General features: G+C 43.0%; 1 protein-coding gene across 8 annotated transcripts in view; it reads left to right on the top strand.

Annotated features, from left to right (window-relative positions):
* ky (kyphoscoliosis peptidase) overlaps positions 1 to 18,152 on the top strand; it is a 337,538-nt gene that overhangs the window by 296,142 nt on the left and 23,244 nt on the right. For all 8 annotated transcript variants that reach the window (XM_078203017.1, XM_078203047.1, XM_078203024.1 and 5 more), the window contains 2 exons: positions 3,508 to 3,616; positions 16,020 to 16,137. In XM_078203017.1, the coding sequence (XP_078059143.1) occupies positions 3,508 to 3,616; positions 16,020 to 16,137 (227 nt within the window). The remainder of the gene's footprint in view (positions 1 to 3,507; positions 3,617 to 16,019; positions 16,138 to 18,152) is intronic.

Raw genomic sequence — 18,152 nt, forward strand, 5'->3', positions numbered from 1 at the left:
GGAAGACACAAATAACATGCCAAAAATTGATGACAGGAAGGCTATGGCAGGTGAGAACCGAGAAACTATCATTATCACGAAAGAGGTAGTGTTGGGCAAGTTAATGGGGCTAAAGGTAGACAAGTCTCCTGGTCCTGATGGAATGCATCCCAGGGTACTAAAAGAGCTGGCGGGAGAAATAGCAAATGCACAAGTGGTAATTTACCAAAATTCGCTGGACTCTGGGGTGGGTCCCGCAGATTGGAAAACAGCAAATGTGACGCCACTGTTTAAAAAAGGAGATAGACAAAAGGCAGGTAACTATAGGCCGGTTAGCTTAACTTCTGTAGTAGGGAAAATGCTTGAATCTATCACCAAGAAGAAATAGCGAGACATCTGGATATAAATTGTCCCATTGGTAAGACGCAGCATGGGTTCATGAAGGGCAGGTCATGTTTGACTAATTTGGTGGAATTCTTTGAGAACATTACATGTGCAGTGGACAATGGGGAACCTGTGGATGTGGTGTATCTGGATTTCCAGAAGGCATTTGACAAGGTGCCGCACCAAAGACTGCTACATAAGATAAAGGTGCACATTGTTACGGGTAATGTATTAGCATGGATAGAGGATTGGTTAACTAACAGAACGCAAAGAATAGGGGTAAATGGGTGTTTTTCTGGTTGGCGATCAATGACTAGTGGTGTGCCTTAGGGATCAGTGTTGGGACTGCAATTGTTTACGATTTACATAGATCATTTGGAGTTAGGGACCAAGTGTAGTGAGTCAAAATTCGCAGATGACACTAAGATGGGTGGAAGAGCAAAGTATGCAGAGGATGCTGAAATTCTGCAAAGGGATATAGATAATCTAAGTGAGTGGGTGCGGGTCTGGCAGATGGAGTACAATGTTGGTAAATGTGAGGTCATCCATTTTGGTAGGAATAACAGCAAAATGGACTATTATTTAAATGGTAAAAAATTGCAGCATGCTGCTGTGCAGAGGGACCAAGGTGTCCTTGTGCAGGAATCTCAAGGAGTTGGTCTGCAGGTGCAGCAGGTAATTAAGAAGGCAAATGGAATTTTGTCCTTCATTGCTCGAGGGATGGAGTTTAAAAACAGCGAGATTATGTTGCAGCTGTATAAGGTGCTGGTGAGGCCACACCTGGAGTACTGTGTACAGTTTTGGTCTCCTTACTTGAAAAAGGTTATACTGGCACTGGAGGGGGTGCAGAGGAGATTCACTAGGTTGATTCCAGAGTTGAGAGGGTTGGCTTATGAGGAGAGACTGAGTAGACTGGGGCTACACTTATTGGAATTCAGAAGAATGAGGGGAGATCTTATAGAAACATATAAGATTATGAAGGGAACAGATAAGATAGAAGCAGGGAAGTTGTTTCCACTGGCAGGTGAAACTAGAACTAGGGGGCATGGCCTCAAAATAAGGGGAAACAGATTTAGGACTGAGTTGAGAAGGCGCTTCTTCACACAAAGGGTTGTGAATCTGTGAAATTCCCTGCCCAGTGAAGCAGTTGAGGCTACCTCATTGAATGTTTTTAAGGCAAGGATAGATACATTTTTGAACAGTAAAGGAATGTGTAGGGTTATGGTGAGCGGGCGAGTAAGTGGAGCTGAGTCCACAAAAAGATCAGCTATGATCTTATTGAATAGTGGAGCAGGCTCGAGCGGTCAGATGGCTACTCCTGATCCTGGTTCTTATGTTCTTATGTTCACAAAACCATGCTGACACTGATGAATTGAGCATTGCTTTTCCAGATGCTCAGTCACCTCCTCCTTAATGACTGACTCTCGCAACTTTCCCACCACAGAGGCCAAGCTGACTGGCCTATAGTTTCCTATTTTTTGCCTCTCTCCTTTCTTGAATGAGGGCATCACAATCCATCGGTACCTTTCCAGAATCCAGGGAGTTTTCAAATATCATAACTAATGCATTCACTATCTCTGCTTTCACTTCCTTTAACATCCTAGGATGTAGGCCATCAGGTCCCGGGGACTAATCCACTTTTAAACCCTTCAGTTTACTGAGTACCTTCTCCCTGGTTATAGTAATTTCACCAAGTTCCACTGTATCAACTGCAGTTTTGGGGACAGAATTATCTTCATCTACTCTGAAGACAATTCCGGCTTTAGATGACTATCTGTGCGGAGTCTGCATGTTCTCCCTGTGTCTGTGTGGGTTTCCTCTGGGTTTTCTCCTGTATTCCAAAGATGTGTAGGTTAGGGGGATTAGCCATGGTAAATACGTAGGCTTATGGGGAGAGGGCAGTGGGGTGCGCCTGGGTAAAATGCTCTTTCAGAGAGTCAGTACAGACTCAATGGGCCGAATGGCCTCCTTTTGCACTGCAGGGATTCTATGATTCTATGGATGAAAATGGGTGCGTAATTGGCAAAAATGTTAGCATTCATGTCAAGAGGGCTAGAATACAAGAGCAGGGATGTACTTCTGAGGCTCTGGTCAGATCCCATTTGGAGTATTGTGAGCAGTTTTGAGCCCCGTATCTAAGGAAGGATGTGCTGGCCTTGGAAAGGGTCCAGAGGAGGTTCACAAGAATGATCCCTGGAATGAAGAGCTTGTCATATGAGGAATGGTTGAGGACTCTGGGTCTGTACTCATTAGAGTTCAGAACGATTAGGGGGGATCTTATTGAAACTTACAGGATAGTGCAAGGCGTGGAAAGAGTGGACGTGAAGAGGATGTTTCCACTAATAGGAAAAACTAGAACCAGAGGGCACAACCTCAGGCTAAAGGGATGATCCTTTAAAACAGAGATGAGGAGGAATTTCTTCAGCCAGAGAGTGTGAATCTGTGGAACTCTTTGCCACAGAAGGCTGTGGAGGCCAGGTCATCGAGTGTCTTTAAGACAGAGATAGATAGGTTCTTGATTAATAAGGGGATCAAAGGTTATGGGGAAAAGGCAGGAGAGTAGGGATAAGAAAAATATCAGCCATGATTGAATGGCAGAGCAGATTTGATGAGCCGAGTGGCCTAATTCTGCTCCTATGTTTTATGGTCTACTAAATGTCGCCATGTGGGACTTTAGCAAAATGTGATAAATGATTTATTTCCACCTGCTGAAGGGATTATTTTAAAAATTCATTCAAGGGCTGTGGGCAACATTTATTGCCCATCCCTAATTGCCCTTGAGAAGGTGGTGGTGAGATGCCTTCCTGAGCTGCTACAATCCATGTGGTGTAGGTACACCCACAGTGCTGTTAGGGAGGGAGTTCCAGGAATTTGACCGAGTGACAATGAAGGAACGGCGATATATTTCCAAGTCAGGGTGGTGAGTGAATTGGAGGGGAACTTACAGGTGCTGGTTTTCCTATGTATCTGCTGCCTTTGTCCTTCTGATGGCAGTGGTTGTAGGTTATTTTCCTTCTTGGTGATCTGCCAAACTGAAAGTATTGTTCATATTTAATCTACGTGTAAATGTGGCTCTTTAATTAAGGAAAGGCTGAAATAATGATAGTGATTGTATTCATCATAGCGCATCCTTTATTCTAACAGGTTGCTCCCAAGAGTACTGTGCAAAAACTTGTGAAGGAACTGCTGATATTTGCAACCACAGACCTGGAGAAAATCCGAGTTATGTGGATCTGGATTTGTTGTCACATTGGTAAGTATTTAGCTAAATAATCATTACAGTTTTGCTCAGGAATTATTAACCTCACAAGTGAAATGTATGTGGGTTTAGCTGCTTGAAATATCTTTATGAAAATGGGAAGTGTTAAGAATGCTTTGGAAACAGTACTGTGAACATTATCCTCCCTTTCATCTCCCTACCTGTAAAACTGCAACAAAGCTGCTCTAACATCGACTTGGCTAACAACAGTAACAAAAACTTGGATTTACTTAGTGCCTCTAGTATAGTGGGTGGCACAGTGCTTAGCACTGCTGCCTTACAACACCAGGGATCCGGTTTTGATTCCCGGCTTGGGTCACTGTCTGTGTGGAGCTTCCCATTCCCCCTGTGCCTGCGTGGGTTTCCTCTGGGTACTCCGGTTCCCTCCCACAGTCCAAAGATGTGTGGGTGAGGTGGATTGGCCATGCTAAATTGCCCCTTAGTGACAGGGGGACTAGCTAGGGTAAAAGCACGGGATTATGGGGATAGGGCCTGGGTGGGATTGTGGTCGGTGCAGACTCGATGGCCTCCTTCTGCACTGTAGGATTCTATGATTCTATGATCTTCCAGCTGTTCACATCAGTGGGATCTTCCGGTTTTCCGTCGGCATGGGGTGGATTCAATGGGGAATCCTATTGTCAGCAGCATCACCAGAATGGCAGGCCACCTCCTGTCACTGAGAAACACATTGTGGGAAGGCCAGAGAATCTCACTCAGGTACTCAAAGGTATTTCACAAGAACCTTGCCAAACATGAGATTAACTTGCCAAAAGGTAGATTTTAAGCAGTGACTTAAGAAGCAAAGAGGATGAGATAGGGAGAGGTGAGGCCTTGTAAAGACATGAAAACAAGCACGAGAATTTTAATCTAAATACAATACATCTACTGGTTCTTCCATCCTAATTATTCCATCCTCAAAATATCCTTTCAGGGATGTAAAACTTGATTTCCCTTTCACAATGTCATGTTGACCCTGCTTATTAATTTTCCAAGTTACGTGAAATCATGTCCCAAGTAATTGATTCTAGCAGTTTACAAAAGATGATAGGCTAACTGACCTATAGTTCCCTGTGTTTTCTCTTCCTCCTGTCTTAAATAATGAGGTTATATTTGTTAACCTCCAATCTATGGGAACTGTTAGAAGATTATCTCTGCAGCTACCTCTTTTAAAACTTAATGATGCAGGTCCATCAGGTCCAAGGGAACTTGGACCACCACTTAGTTCCATTAATTTCCCAATAGTATTTATTTACCCTGGGGAGCCGATGGCCTTATCGCTAGACTATTAATCCAGAAACTCAGCTAATGTTCTGATGACCTGGGTTCGAATCCTGCCACAGCAGATGGTGTAATTTGAATTCAATAAAAAATATCTGGAATTAAGAATCTACTGATGACCATGAAACCATTGTTAATTGTCGGAAAAGCCCATCTGGTTCACTAAAGTCCTTTAGGGAAGGAAATCTGCTGTCCTTACCTGATCTGGCCTATATGTGATTCCAGAGCCACAGTAATGTGGTTGACTCTCAACTACCCTCGGGCAACCAGGGATGGGCAATAAATGCTGGCCAGCCAGCGACGCCCATGTCCCACGAATGAATAAATAACATACTGATGTTCTTTCATTCTCACCAGACCCCATTGGCTCCCAATTATTTGAATCATGGTATCATAGGGTTTTCATGGTACAGAAGTCCATTCAGCCCATTTGGTCCATTCTCTTCCTCTTCCAATCAGTCCCATCACTCTCTCTAACCCCAGAGCACTATAAGTTTATACCTTTCAGATATCCATCGAATTTCCTTTTGAAATGACAAACCATCTCCATAACGGTTCAGCATAACTCCTCTGCTTCTGTAATCAATATTTGTATTCATAAAACCTAAGATTCCATATGCCTAGCGAACTAATCTCGCAAAATATCCTCCACCTCCAAAGATATGAACCCTTCAGTTCCTCTGTCTCTGCACATTCTTTAGAGCTGTGCAATGAAGTGTATATTGTCTCTTCATACCTCTCCTACCAAAATACATCACTTCAAATTCAAAAAGTATTAATTGGTGGTTGCATTAACATGTAATGATGTGAACCAAGGTCCAAACTGGCACAGCTTTCAAATAATGTACATAAAGCACATATTCTGGGGAAAAGCAATGGCTGAAATTCTCTAACCATTTTGGCCTCAACTGCTTTCTGTGGCAATGAATTCCACAGGTTTACCACTCTCTAGGTGAAGAAGTTTCTCCTCATCTCATCCTAAAAGGTTTACCCTGTTTTCTTAGAGTATGACCTCTGATTTTGGATTCCTCCACCATTAGGAACATCCTTCCAGCATTTATCTATCTAGTCCTGTTAGAATTTTATCGATTTCTATGAGATCCTTCTCTCCCCGCCCCCCCCCCCCACCTCATTCTTCTGAACTCCAGCAAATACAATCCTAACCGACTCAATCTCTCCTCATACTTCAATCCCACCTTCCCAGGAATCATTCTGGTAAACCTTTGCTGCATACCCTCCAAGGCAAGAATATCCTTCCTTAGATAAGGAGACTAAAACTGCACATAGTATTCCAGGTAAGGTCTCACCAAGGCTCTGTATAATTGCACCAAGACATCCCTGCTCCTGTAATCGAATCCTCTCGCTATGAAGGCCAACATACCATTTGCCTTCACTGCCTGCTGAACCTGTATGCTTACTTTCAGTAACTGGTGTACAAGGACACTCAGGTCCTGTTGCACATTCCCTTCTCTCAATTTATAGCCATTCAGATAATAACATTTCCTCCTTCCTGTGTTTGCTACCAAAGTGGATAACCTCACATTATATTGTAGCTGCTGTGCATTTACATGAGTCTATAGAATCTTGGAAGATGATCACCAATGCATCCATTATTTGTCGGGCTACTTCCATAAGCACTCTGGGATGTAGATTATCAGGCCCTGGGGATTTATCAACCTTCAATCTCATCAATTTCCCCAAATCACTCGGGAGTTCCACCCTCTCACTAAACACTGTGCTCCCCAACAATTCTGGTATGTTATTTGTGTCCTCCTTTGTGAAGACAGAACCAAAGTATGTATTTGGCTGTTGTGAGAATGGATTTTTAAAAACATATTGCAGGAAAATTATGTTATTCTGTAAAGAAAGGTGCGTGCGTGTCTGTGTGTATGTAAATAATCTAATTAAGCTTGGAAAATATGAATGAAGACCCTGTGTCTGAAAGAGTCGAGGGAAAACTGAAACATAGCTAAGGGAGGGACACGATTGGCAGCTCAATGTTCCAGGGTACAGGTGCTGTACGAAAGATAGAACAGGAGGCAAGAGAGGAGGGGGAGTTGCACTTTTGAGAACTTAGGGGTTGACTGAGGAAAATCTGCAAAAAACACCTCTGGGGCTGGGATAAGAGATGAGTTTGAATCAGCCATCCAGTCTTGTTCTGAAGTTTTGAATTTTCCCAGCAGAGTGGAAGGGAGTTTGAGAGGTTGTGTGCGGTATACCTTGTTAAAGTGACAGCCTTTGGACTAATATTCCTGGATTTTTATCATTAAACATCTGCAAGGGGATGTTGCCAGGAGGCTGTTTACTTGTGGGTCAGACTGAGTAGGGAGCCTTTTTGGGGAATATTTTGTAAGACTGTCTAACTGTACCCTCCTGTGCTGAATGTTTCTTTTCTTCTCATTAATGAATCTTTTAATTTTAAGATTGAAGGTTAGATTGTGTGCTGCTAAGATTAGTATGTTTTCTCCGTTTGTACTCAGTATACAAAAAAGGGTGTGGCCCGTAAGCCAAGTTTCCCACTGGGATTTGATTTTCTCAGCAATTAACATCTGCTGTGGCCACAACAAATTTGGGGAACCGTTGCAGGATTATTAAAATTCCTTGATTGGTTTGGTATTTGTGAGTCCAAGGGATACAAGTATTCAGGTATCTCACAGCTAAAGGTAGGAAGACTTCAGTTACAAATGAAACAGCTTGATATTGAAAAAGATAGAGAAAGGCAAAGCTTGAATGGAAGAAAGAAAGAGAAAAGGAAAGGGAAATGAGAAAGCCATAGAGAGAATCCTGTATGTTTAAGTTTTCTTTTTCTCTTGTTAATTAACTTTTTAATTTTTAAAATCCAAAACGTGTTACTGGATTTCTTGCTGCTGAGATTAGTTCATTTCCTTCTCATTTTCAGAATACAAAAAAAAGGTAAGCTAAGTCTCCCTGTGGGACTTGGTTTGCTCAGCCATTAACATTTGCTGTGGCCATAACAGCTCCAATTAATTGTCTTTAAGGTAATACATATTGAGAGATAAACAAGGAACAGGAGTATATGCTCATTGAAACCATACTGAAGGATCTTGATTAACAGAGAGACTTTGGAATTCAAATACATAATCCCCTGACAGAATATGTGCAAGTGAATACATTTACAAAAAATATCAATAGAACCTTGCACAGGAATTTTTTTAAATCAATAAATTGTTCAATAAAATGTAGGCTAACAGTTTGAAAAGGGTGTGCCATTGTAGCCAGGATATTAACGTGATGGAAAGGGGACCGTGTGGATGCACACGAGGATGATGGTATGTATGAGAAACTTCAGTTAAGAAGGCAGTTTAAAAATCTGAACTATTTCCATTGGAGCAGGGAATGAGAAAATAACCATTGGAGGTTTTTAAATTATGGAATGTTTCAAAAGAGTGAAGAGGGATACATCTTTTCCTTTGGTTGGGGAGTCAGTGATGCAAGATCACAAATTTAAATCAATAGAGTAAGGAGAGAGGTTGGGGAGAAATGAACGCAAGATCCCTACAATGAAGAAGGAGGCCATTTGGTCCATCGAGTCTGCACTGACTCTCTGACAGAGCATCTTTCCCAATCATCCCATCCCATTTCCTTCACCCCATGCATTTATCCCACTAATCCCCCTGACCTTGGACACTAAGGGGCAATTTAGCATGCCAATCCACCTTCCCTGCACATCTTTGGACTGTGGGAGGAAATCGGAGCACCTGGAGGAAACCCACACCGACACGGAGAGAACGTGCAAATTCCACACAGACAGTAACCCAAAGCTGGATTCAAAACCAGATTCATAGCGCTTTGAGGCAGTGGTGCTGACCACTGTGCCACCGTGCTGCCCATTGTCTTCACACTGATGGGTTTTGGAATATGGAATGTTTTGCCACAGGGTTGGTGGAGAAAATGTTGCACATTTTAAGGGAAAATTAGATAATTATTTGAAATGAAGTAAGATGCATGGGAGTGTTTCCATGCAACTATGTTAGGAGTTGTGGGTTTTAAAGAAAAATAAAAGGCTGTGGTTTGCACATGTAGATTCCAACTAACACAACAGATTTATTTTAGGAGCTCTTGTCTGTACTGAGGACAAATAAAGTGAAACAGCAGCCTGTGCAACACACTAATGACATCACCATCAAGTTGTATGATCAGCTTTTAAAGCAATCATGTAACATTTTAAAATTATAACACTCCTGTCCTCTACGGTATTATAGAGTACAGTAGTCTAGCATACATTTTTGTCATAATTACATTTGAACTAAGTGCATTTTTTTTTAGAAATTTATGAAGTGTGGAGACAGTTCATTCAAAAGTGCATAAGTTGGAGCACTAAATGTCCTTGAAGTAGCACATGTAGAAAATACAGAGAGAAAATGTAACCTACAGACCGAGAAGCAATTAAACAATGACCTTATTCAAATATGAAATTCTCCGGCTGTTCATGCTGGCAGGATTCTCTGGTCCCACCAGTGACGCACTCCCTGACGTGGGTTTCCTGGTGGCATGAGGTGGATTCAAGGAAAATTCACATTGACAGCAATGGGACCAAAAGATACTGCCACCAGCGAACAGCGCACTGCTGAGAAAAATGATGAGGAGAGGCCGGAGAGGTAGCCAGGGAACCACAGACCAGTGAGTTTGTGGTAGGGCAACTATTGGAGAAAATGCTGAAGGAGAGAATCTATCTACACTTGGAGTGGCAAAGTTTGATCAGGGATAGTCAGCATGGCTTCATCAGAGGGAGGTCATGCCTAACAAATTTGATTGAATTTTTTGAGGCGGTGACCGGGTGTGTAGATGAGGGTAGTGCAGTTGAAGTTTATATGGATTTCACAAAATCTTTGACAAGGTCACACATTGAATTTTTTGTTTACATGAAGCAGTTTACACCCCACCCCATGTGGATGTGAAGACCGCGTTGGATCAAATATACACAACCACAAATAGCCTTGAGATGAAACATCCCAAGAGCCGGAGAATTTCATAATTAAGTAAGGTTATTGTTTAATTGCTTCTCAGTCTGTAAATTACACTTTTTCTCTGTATTTTCTACAAGTGCTACTTCAAGGACATTTAGAGCTTACAGATGTAGCCACTCCACATTATGTACTTTTGAATGAATTGTCTCCACACTTTCTAAAAAAATATGCATTTAGTTCAAATGATATTATGACAAAAATGCATGTTAGACTATTGTACTCTTTAATACAGTAGAGTACAGGAGTGTTATAATTTTAAAATGTTGCATGATTGCTTTAAAAGCTGATCACATGACTTGATGGTGATGTTCATCGTGGCTGGGAACTTCAATCAGGCCAAGCGCAAAAGCGTCCTGCCAAGATACCACCAACTTGTCTCCTGTTACACCAGAGGCCCAAACATCCTAGATCACTGCTACATAAATATCTTACATGCCTACCGCTCTATCGCCTGCCCACACTTTGGCAAATCAGACTACAAGGCTGTGCTCCTGCTACCAGCTTACAAGCAAAAACTGAAACGGCAGAATCCATCAAAGAAAGTAATGCTCTGTTGGTCTAAGGAATCAGATGATCTCCTACTGCTGTGAGTCAGTAGACTGGTCAGTATTTTAAAAACTCTGTGACCAGCCTGAACGAGTACGCCCCTACAGTAACTGACTTCATTAGTAAGTATGTAAAAGACTGTGTGCCAAAGAAGCAAATCTGTTTGTTTCCCAACCAGAAACCATGGATGAACAGGAATATCCACTGCTGGCTGAAGTCTAGGTCTGAGGCCTTCAAGTCAGGCAACCTTGACCTATACAAGAAAGCCAGGTATGATCTAAGGAGATCCATCAAAGATGCCAAAAGACAGTACCGGACCAAGCTAGAGTCACAGGCTAGCCACACGGACCCCCATCGACTATGGCAAGGTCTGCAAGATATAATAGGCTACAAGGTGAAGGCATCTTGTAAAATCACCGGCACAAATGCACCCTTCCCCAATGAGCTCAACTCATTCTATGCCCGTTTTGAGCAAGAGGCCAGCAAGAGCACGCTCTTCACCCTGGAAGCCTTGGACGAACCTGTATCCAAGGTCACCATCGCAGACGTCAGAGCAGCCTTCTCAAAGGTCAACCCACGGAAGGCAACTAGCCCGGATGGGGTACCCGGATGTACACTCAGATCCTGCGCGGATCAGCTGGCGGGGTATTCACAGACATCTTCAACCTCTCTTTACAACAATCTGAGGTCCCTATCTGCTTCAAGAAGATGACCATCATCACGGTACCAAATAAAGGCCAGGCAGCGTGCCTTAATGACTATCGTCCGATGGCTCTGACATCCATCATTATGAAGTGCTTCAAAAGCTTAGTCATGGCATGAATCAATTCCGGCCTCCCAGATTTCCTGGATCCACTACAGTTTGCCTATTGCCGTAACAGGCCCACAACAGACAACATTCCTGTGGCCCTACACCCAACCCTGGAACACCTAGATAACAAAGACACCTATGTCAGACTCCTATATATTGAGTACAGCTTAGCCTTCAACACCATTATTCCTACAAAACTCATCTCCAAACTCCGTGGCGTGGGGCTCGGCTCCTCCCTCTTCAATTGGACCTGAGACTCCCTAACCCACAGACCACAGTCAGTAAGGATAGGCAACAACACCTCCTCCACAATCATCTTCAACATTGGTGCCCCACAAGGCTGTGTTCTTACTATACGTCTTATACACCTATGACTGTGTGGCCAAATTCCCCTCCAATTCGATTTTCAAGTATGTTGACGACACCACCATAGTGGGTCAGATCTCAAACAATGATGAGATGGAGTACAGGAAAGAGATAGAGAATCTGGTGAACTGGTGTGATGACAATCTCTTCCTCAATGTCAACAAAATGAAGCACATTGTCATCGACTTCAGGAAGCGTAGTGGAGAACATACCCCTGTCTACATCAATGGGGATGAAGTGGAAATGGTCGAGAGCTTCACGTTTTTAGGTGTCCAGATCACACACAACCTGTCCTGGTCCTCCAAGCCGATGCTATAGTTAAGAAAGCCCACCAACATCTCTACTCTCTCAGGAGGCTAAGGAAATTTGGCATGTCCGTTACGGCTCTCTCACCAACGTTTACAGATGCACCATAGAAAACATTCTTTCTGGTTTTGTATCAAGCTTGGTATGGCTCTTGCTCTATAAAGGGATGTGAACAAAGCCCAGTCCATCACACAAACCAGCCTCCCATCCATTGACAATGTCTATACTTCCTGCTGCCTTAGAAAAGCAGCCAGCATAATCAAGGACCCCACGCACCCCGGACATACTCTCTTCTACCTTCCTCCATCGGACAAAAGATCTAAAAGTCTGAGACATGTACCAACCAACTCACAAACAGCTTCTTCCCTGCTGCCATCAGACTTTTGAATGGACCTACCTTGTATTAAGTTGATCTTTCTCTACACCCTAACTATGACTGTAACACTACATTCTGCACTCTCTCCTTATCTATGTACGGTATGCTTTGTCTGTATAGCATGCAAGAAACAATACTTTTCACTGTATACTAATACATGTGACAATAATAAATCAAATCAAAAATGGGAGATTTAAAAAGAAAGCAAATGCACATGGGATACAGAGTAATTTGATAAGTTGGATTCAAAATTGGCTCAGTTGCAGGAGACAGGGTGGTAGGAGACCCAGTTCTTTCGAGACTGGAAGCCAGTGTCCAATGGCGTACCACAGAGATTTGTGCTAGGTCTCCTATTATTAATCATCCATGTCGTTTAAATAAATGACAATGTGAGGGGGAGGATTAGTATGTTTGCGGTTGACACAAAGATTTACCGGGTGATTAACAATGAGGTTGAGTGTCTTGGGCTACAGGAAGATATAGATGGAATGGTCAAATGGGCAGATAAATAGTAGATGAAATTTAACCCTGAAAAGTGTGAGGTGATATGCTTTGGAACGAGTAATTTGACAAGGAGGTATTAAATGAACGGCATGACACTCGGAAATTCTGAGGGACAAAGGGATCATGGCGTGTTTGTCCATATATCTCTGAAGGCAGAAAGGTATGTTAGTGGGGTAGTGAAAAAGGCATAAGGTTCACAAGGATGTTGCCGGGACTTGAGAAGCTGAGTTACAGAGAGAGATTGAATAGGTTGGGACTTTATTCCCTGGAGCGTAGAAGATTGAGGGGAGATTTGATAGAGGTGTATAAGATTTTGATGGGTATAGATAGAGTGAATGCAAGCAGGCTTTTTCCGCTGAGGCTAGGGGAGAAAAAAACCAGAGGGCATGGGTTAAGGGTGAAAGGAGAAAAGTTTAAAGGGAATATTAGGGGGGGCTTCTTCACGCAGAGAGTGGTGGGAGTGTGGAATGAGCTGCCGGATAAAGTGGTAAATGCGGGGTCACTTTTAACATTTAAGAAAAACTTGGACGGGTTCATGGATGAGAGGGGTGTGGAGGGATATGGTCCAAGTGCAGGTCAGTGGGACTAGGCAAAAAATGGTTCGGCACAGACAAGAAGGGCCAAAAGGCCTGTTTCTGAGCTGTAATTTTCTATGGTTCTATGGACACTTGCTGTTATCATCGAGACATAGATTACAAAAGGAGGGAAGTCATGTTGGAGTTGTATAGAACTTTGATGAGGCCACAGCTCAAGTACTGTGTGCAGTTCTGGTCATCACATTATCGGAAGAATGTTCTTGCACTGGAGAGAGGAGATTCACCAGGATGCTGCCTGGGATGGAATATTTAAGTTATGAAGGGAGATTGGATAGGCTTGTGTTGTTTTTGTTGGAGTAGAGAAGACTGAGGGGTAACCTGATCGAGGTGTACAAGATTATGAGGAACATGAACAGTTGAAGGGTCAGTCACGAGGGGACACAAGTTCAAAGTGAGAGACAGGAGGTATAGGGGGAAAGTGAGGAAAAACATTTTTACCCAGAGGGTGGTGACAGTCTGGAATGGGCTGCCTGGGAGGGTGGTAAGCGGGTTGCCTCACATGCTTTAAGAAACACTTGGCACATCATAACATCCAAGGCTATGGGCCAAGTCCTGTCAAATGGGATTAACTATGTTGTTCAGGTGTTTCTCACATGTCTTTGTGGATTCGATGGACTAAAGGACCTCTTCTGCCCCTCCCTCTTCTGAGCGGCACGGTAGCACAGTGGTTAGCACTGCTGCTTCACAGCTCCAGGGACCTGGGTTCGATTCCCGGCTTGGGTCACTGTCTGTGTGGAGTTTGCACATTATCCTCGTGTCTGCGTGGGTTTCCTCCGGGTGCTCCGGTTTCCTCCCACAGTCCAAAGATGTGCGGGTTAGGTTGATTGGCCATGCTAAAATTGCCCCTTAGTGTCCTGGGATGTGTATATTAGAGGGATTAGTGGGTAAAATATGTAGGGATATGGGGGTAGGGCCTGGGTGGGATTGTGGTCGGTGCAGACTCGATGGGCCGAGTGGCCTCTTTCTGTACTGTAGGGTTTCTATGATTCTATGATGGTTCTGTGAAAGTCACCTCAACAACTTTGTTAACAGTAATTAGGCTTATTCTTCAAATAATACAGCTTCACCTTGGCCCCTTTGTCTCTCAACTCCTAAATACTCTACAAAATTATTTGTACAATGTGTTTGGCAACATTATCAAAGGTTCAATAATGCTGTGCAACTACTGGTCTTTGTTTATTCAAGGATGAGGAATAAACCTCCATAAATCACTTTTAGATGGCAGCACGGTGGCACAGTGGTTAGCACTGCTACCTCACAGCGCCAATGACCCAGGTTTAATTCCTGGTTTGGGTCACTGTCTGTGCGGAGTCTGCATGTTCTCCCCGTGTCTGTGTTGGTTTACTCCGGGTGCTCCAATTTCCTTCCAGGGTCTGAAAGATGTGCTGGTTAGGTGCATTGGCCATGCTAAATTCCCTCTCAGTGTGGCGACTCGGGGTTTTTCACAGTAGCTTCATTGCCATGTTAATGTAAGTCTACTTGTGACACTAATAAATAAACTTAAACTTAAAACTTTAGATGTACTGCCTATAAGGTCTGAGTTGCCATCACTCCTGAGGTTAAGTTCTGTATTTTAACAGTTTCTGTAAACTGTATCTAACCTTCTTTCATTCTTCCTGTCTTTCTGTAATAATGATGTGGAGATGCCGGCATTGGACTGGGATAAGCACAGTAAGAAGTCTCACAACACCAGGTTAAAGTCCAACAGGTTTATTTGGTAGCAAATACCATAAGCTTTCGGAGCACTGCTCCTTCGTCAGATGGAGTGGATATCTGCTCTCAAACAGTGCACAGACACAGAAATCAAGTTACAGAATACTAATTAGAATGCAAATCTCTACAGCCAGCCAGGTCTTAAAGGTACAGACAATGTGGGTGGAGGGAGCATTCAACACAGGTTAAAGAGATGTGTATTGTCTCCAGACAGAACAGCTAGTGAGATTCTACAAGCCCGCTCAACAATCACCAGGCAAGACTGTTCTCTTCCTGTGGGGGAGCACTTCAGCAGTCACGGGCATTCAGCCTTGGATCTTCAGGTAAGCATTCTCCAAGGCGGCCTTCACGACACACGACATCGCAGAGTCGCTGAGCAGAAACTGATAGCCAAGTTCCGCACACATGAGGACGGCCTAAACCAGGATGTTGGATTTATGTCACATTATCAGTAACCCCCACAGCTTGCCTCCTGGGCTTGTAGAATCTCACTAGCTGTTCTGTCTGGAGACAATACACATCTCTTTAACCTGTGTTGAATGCTTCCTCCACCCACATTGTCTGTACCTTTAAGACCTGGCTGGCTGTAGAGATTTGCATTCTAATTAGTATTCTGTAACTTGATTTCTGTGTCTGTGCACTGTTTGAGAGCAGATATCCACTCCATCTGACGAAGGAGCAGTGCTCCGAAAGCTTATGGTATTTGCTACCAAATAAACCTGTTGGACTTTAACCTGGTGTTGTGAGACTTCTTTCTGTAATAATAACATGGTAGTAAGCTACCAGCACTTTAGATGAGTATACCTATTTTTAATCCTTTTGATTTCTGTCGTAATTATTGGAGCTGATCCATAATCTGTTTGATAGTACCTTACTGGAAACAGAAGTAGCTAGCGCTTTGATATCTTTGCAGAATATGATGTGAAAGGATATCACAACAAAGATCTGAAACACGATGGGGCCAATAATGTACTGAAGACTGGAAAAGCAGTGTGTGCTGGATATTCAGGTCTCTTTTGTGAAATGTGCAGGTAACACTTAGTTTCATTTTTGTCTTTGTTCTCTTTCCCTCCACTCCCCCTTCCTTGTCCTTTTTTTGTCTAATCATTTTGAAATTGCTATGAATTTTCTTCCTCAGTCCTCTGAGGCTCTGGGACCTCCCCGCACCCCATTTCCAATGAGCTCTGTGTTGGGGTCAAGCTCATTGGAATGCTGGATATTCCATTCCATTCCATTTAGGGGAGGCGATGGCCTAATGGTATTGTGGCTTGACTATTAATCCGGAAACTCAGCTAATGTTCTGGGGACCCAGATTCAAATCCCACCACGGCAGATGGTGAAATTTGAATTCAATGAAACAAATGTGTAATTAAGAATCTACTGATGACCATGAAACCATTGTCAATTGTCTGAAAAACCCATCTCATTCGCTAATGTCCTTTAAGTAAGGAAATCTGCTGTCCTTACCTGGTCTGGCCTACATGTGATTCCAGAGCCACTGCAATGTGGTTGACTCTCAAGTGTCCTCGGGCAACTAGGGATGGGCAATAAATGCTGGCCTGCCAGCGAAGCACATGTCCCACAACTGAAGAAAAAAAAATACAGCAGTGGATCGTAAAGCCTATAATGCTTGAGCTTCTTGGAATTGCGTCATGCGATCTTTGACATCTATCTGAACCCTAGCAGACTTGGAGAATGTTACATCCAAAGGTGACAAGGCAACTCTCCCCAAGCACTGTACCTGGATCAAGCTCAAATCATGGAGTGGGTTCCTTTGACTCAAAAAGCATAACTACCTGAGCCAAGCTGTTTGACAATTTAACAGTAAAGAATGTCTGGAAGGTATGACAGTTCAAGGAGGTGGTGACAGAGGAGGTAATTTAGAAATTAGACGGGGTTACAATTGATAAGGAGGTGGTTTTGGATAGCTGTCTGTAACAAAGTTGTTCGGGCACCAGAACTGGATGAGATATATCCAGGATACAGAGGGAAGTGAGAATGGAAACTGCAGAGGCACTAGCCATAACTTTCCAATCTTCTTTCGATTTAGGGAGAATGCCAGAGGGCTGGCAACATGGCAAGGTTACAACCTTGCTGAAAAATGGTGTAAGGATAAGCCCAGCAACAACAGGCCAGTCATTTCAATTTTAGTGGAGGGAAACCTTTAGATTCTATAACTGGGATGAAATTGATAATCACATTGACAAATGTGGGTCAATTAAGGAAACACAGGTAGAAGTCTCACAACACCAGGTTAAAGTCCAACAGGTTTATTAGGTAGCAAAAGCCACTCGCTTTCGGAGCACTGCTCCTTCGTCAGGTAAGTGGGAATTCTGTTCACAAACAGGGCATATAAAGACACAAACTCAATTTACAAAATAATGGTTGGAATGCGAGTCTTTACAGGTAATCAAGTCTTAAAGGTACAGGCAATGTGAGTGGAGAGAGGGTTAAACACAGGTTAAAGAGATGTGTATTGTCTCCAGCCAGGACAGTTAATGAGATTTTGCAAGCCCAGGCAAGTCGTGGGGGTAACCTGGTAACCCCCCGAGCTAGCAGCCAAAGAAGGTGAGCAGTTCTGAGTTCAAACACAAGAATTCACACAATGTCAGCCAAAACTCAAATGCAAACACAGACACGTACTTGCCATAGATGTACAAAGACCGGACACTGAGCAGCAGATTGTTAATGCAAAGATACCAAAGGTACCATGTGCAGAAACTGTGGAAGAAAGCACATATGTTGGAAAAAGAAGCAAGCTTCATGCAAAAGTAGCATGAGATGGATACAGATCTGAAAGGCTAATAGGATATATTTCGAGAACTCTCTCAGAAATTGAAAAAGGCTACTCAAATTGCGAAAGAAGGATTATCAATAGCTTTTGGTGTCAAGAAATTCCACCAGTAATTGTACAGTAAGCACTTTACCCTTGTTTCTGATCATAAATCACTTTTGTTTTTTTTGAAAAGAAGACAAAGCTATTCTGCATTCTCAATAATTCAATGTTGGGTGTAATCCTCTCTGCCTATGGATATATCTTCAAGCA

Source organism: Mustelus asterias, chromosome 3, assembly GCF_964213995.1.
Source record: "Mustelus asterias chromosome 3, sMusAst1.hap1.1, whole genome shotgun sequence".
NCBI lineage: Eukaryota > Metazoa > Chordata > Chondrichthyes > Carcharhiniformes > Triakidae > Mustelus > Mustelus asterias.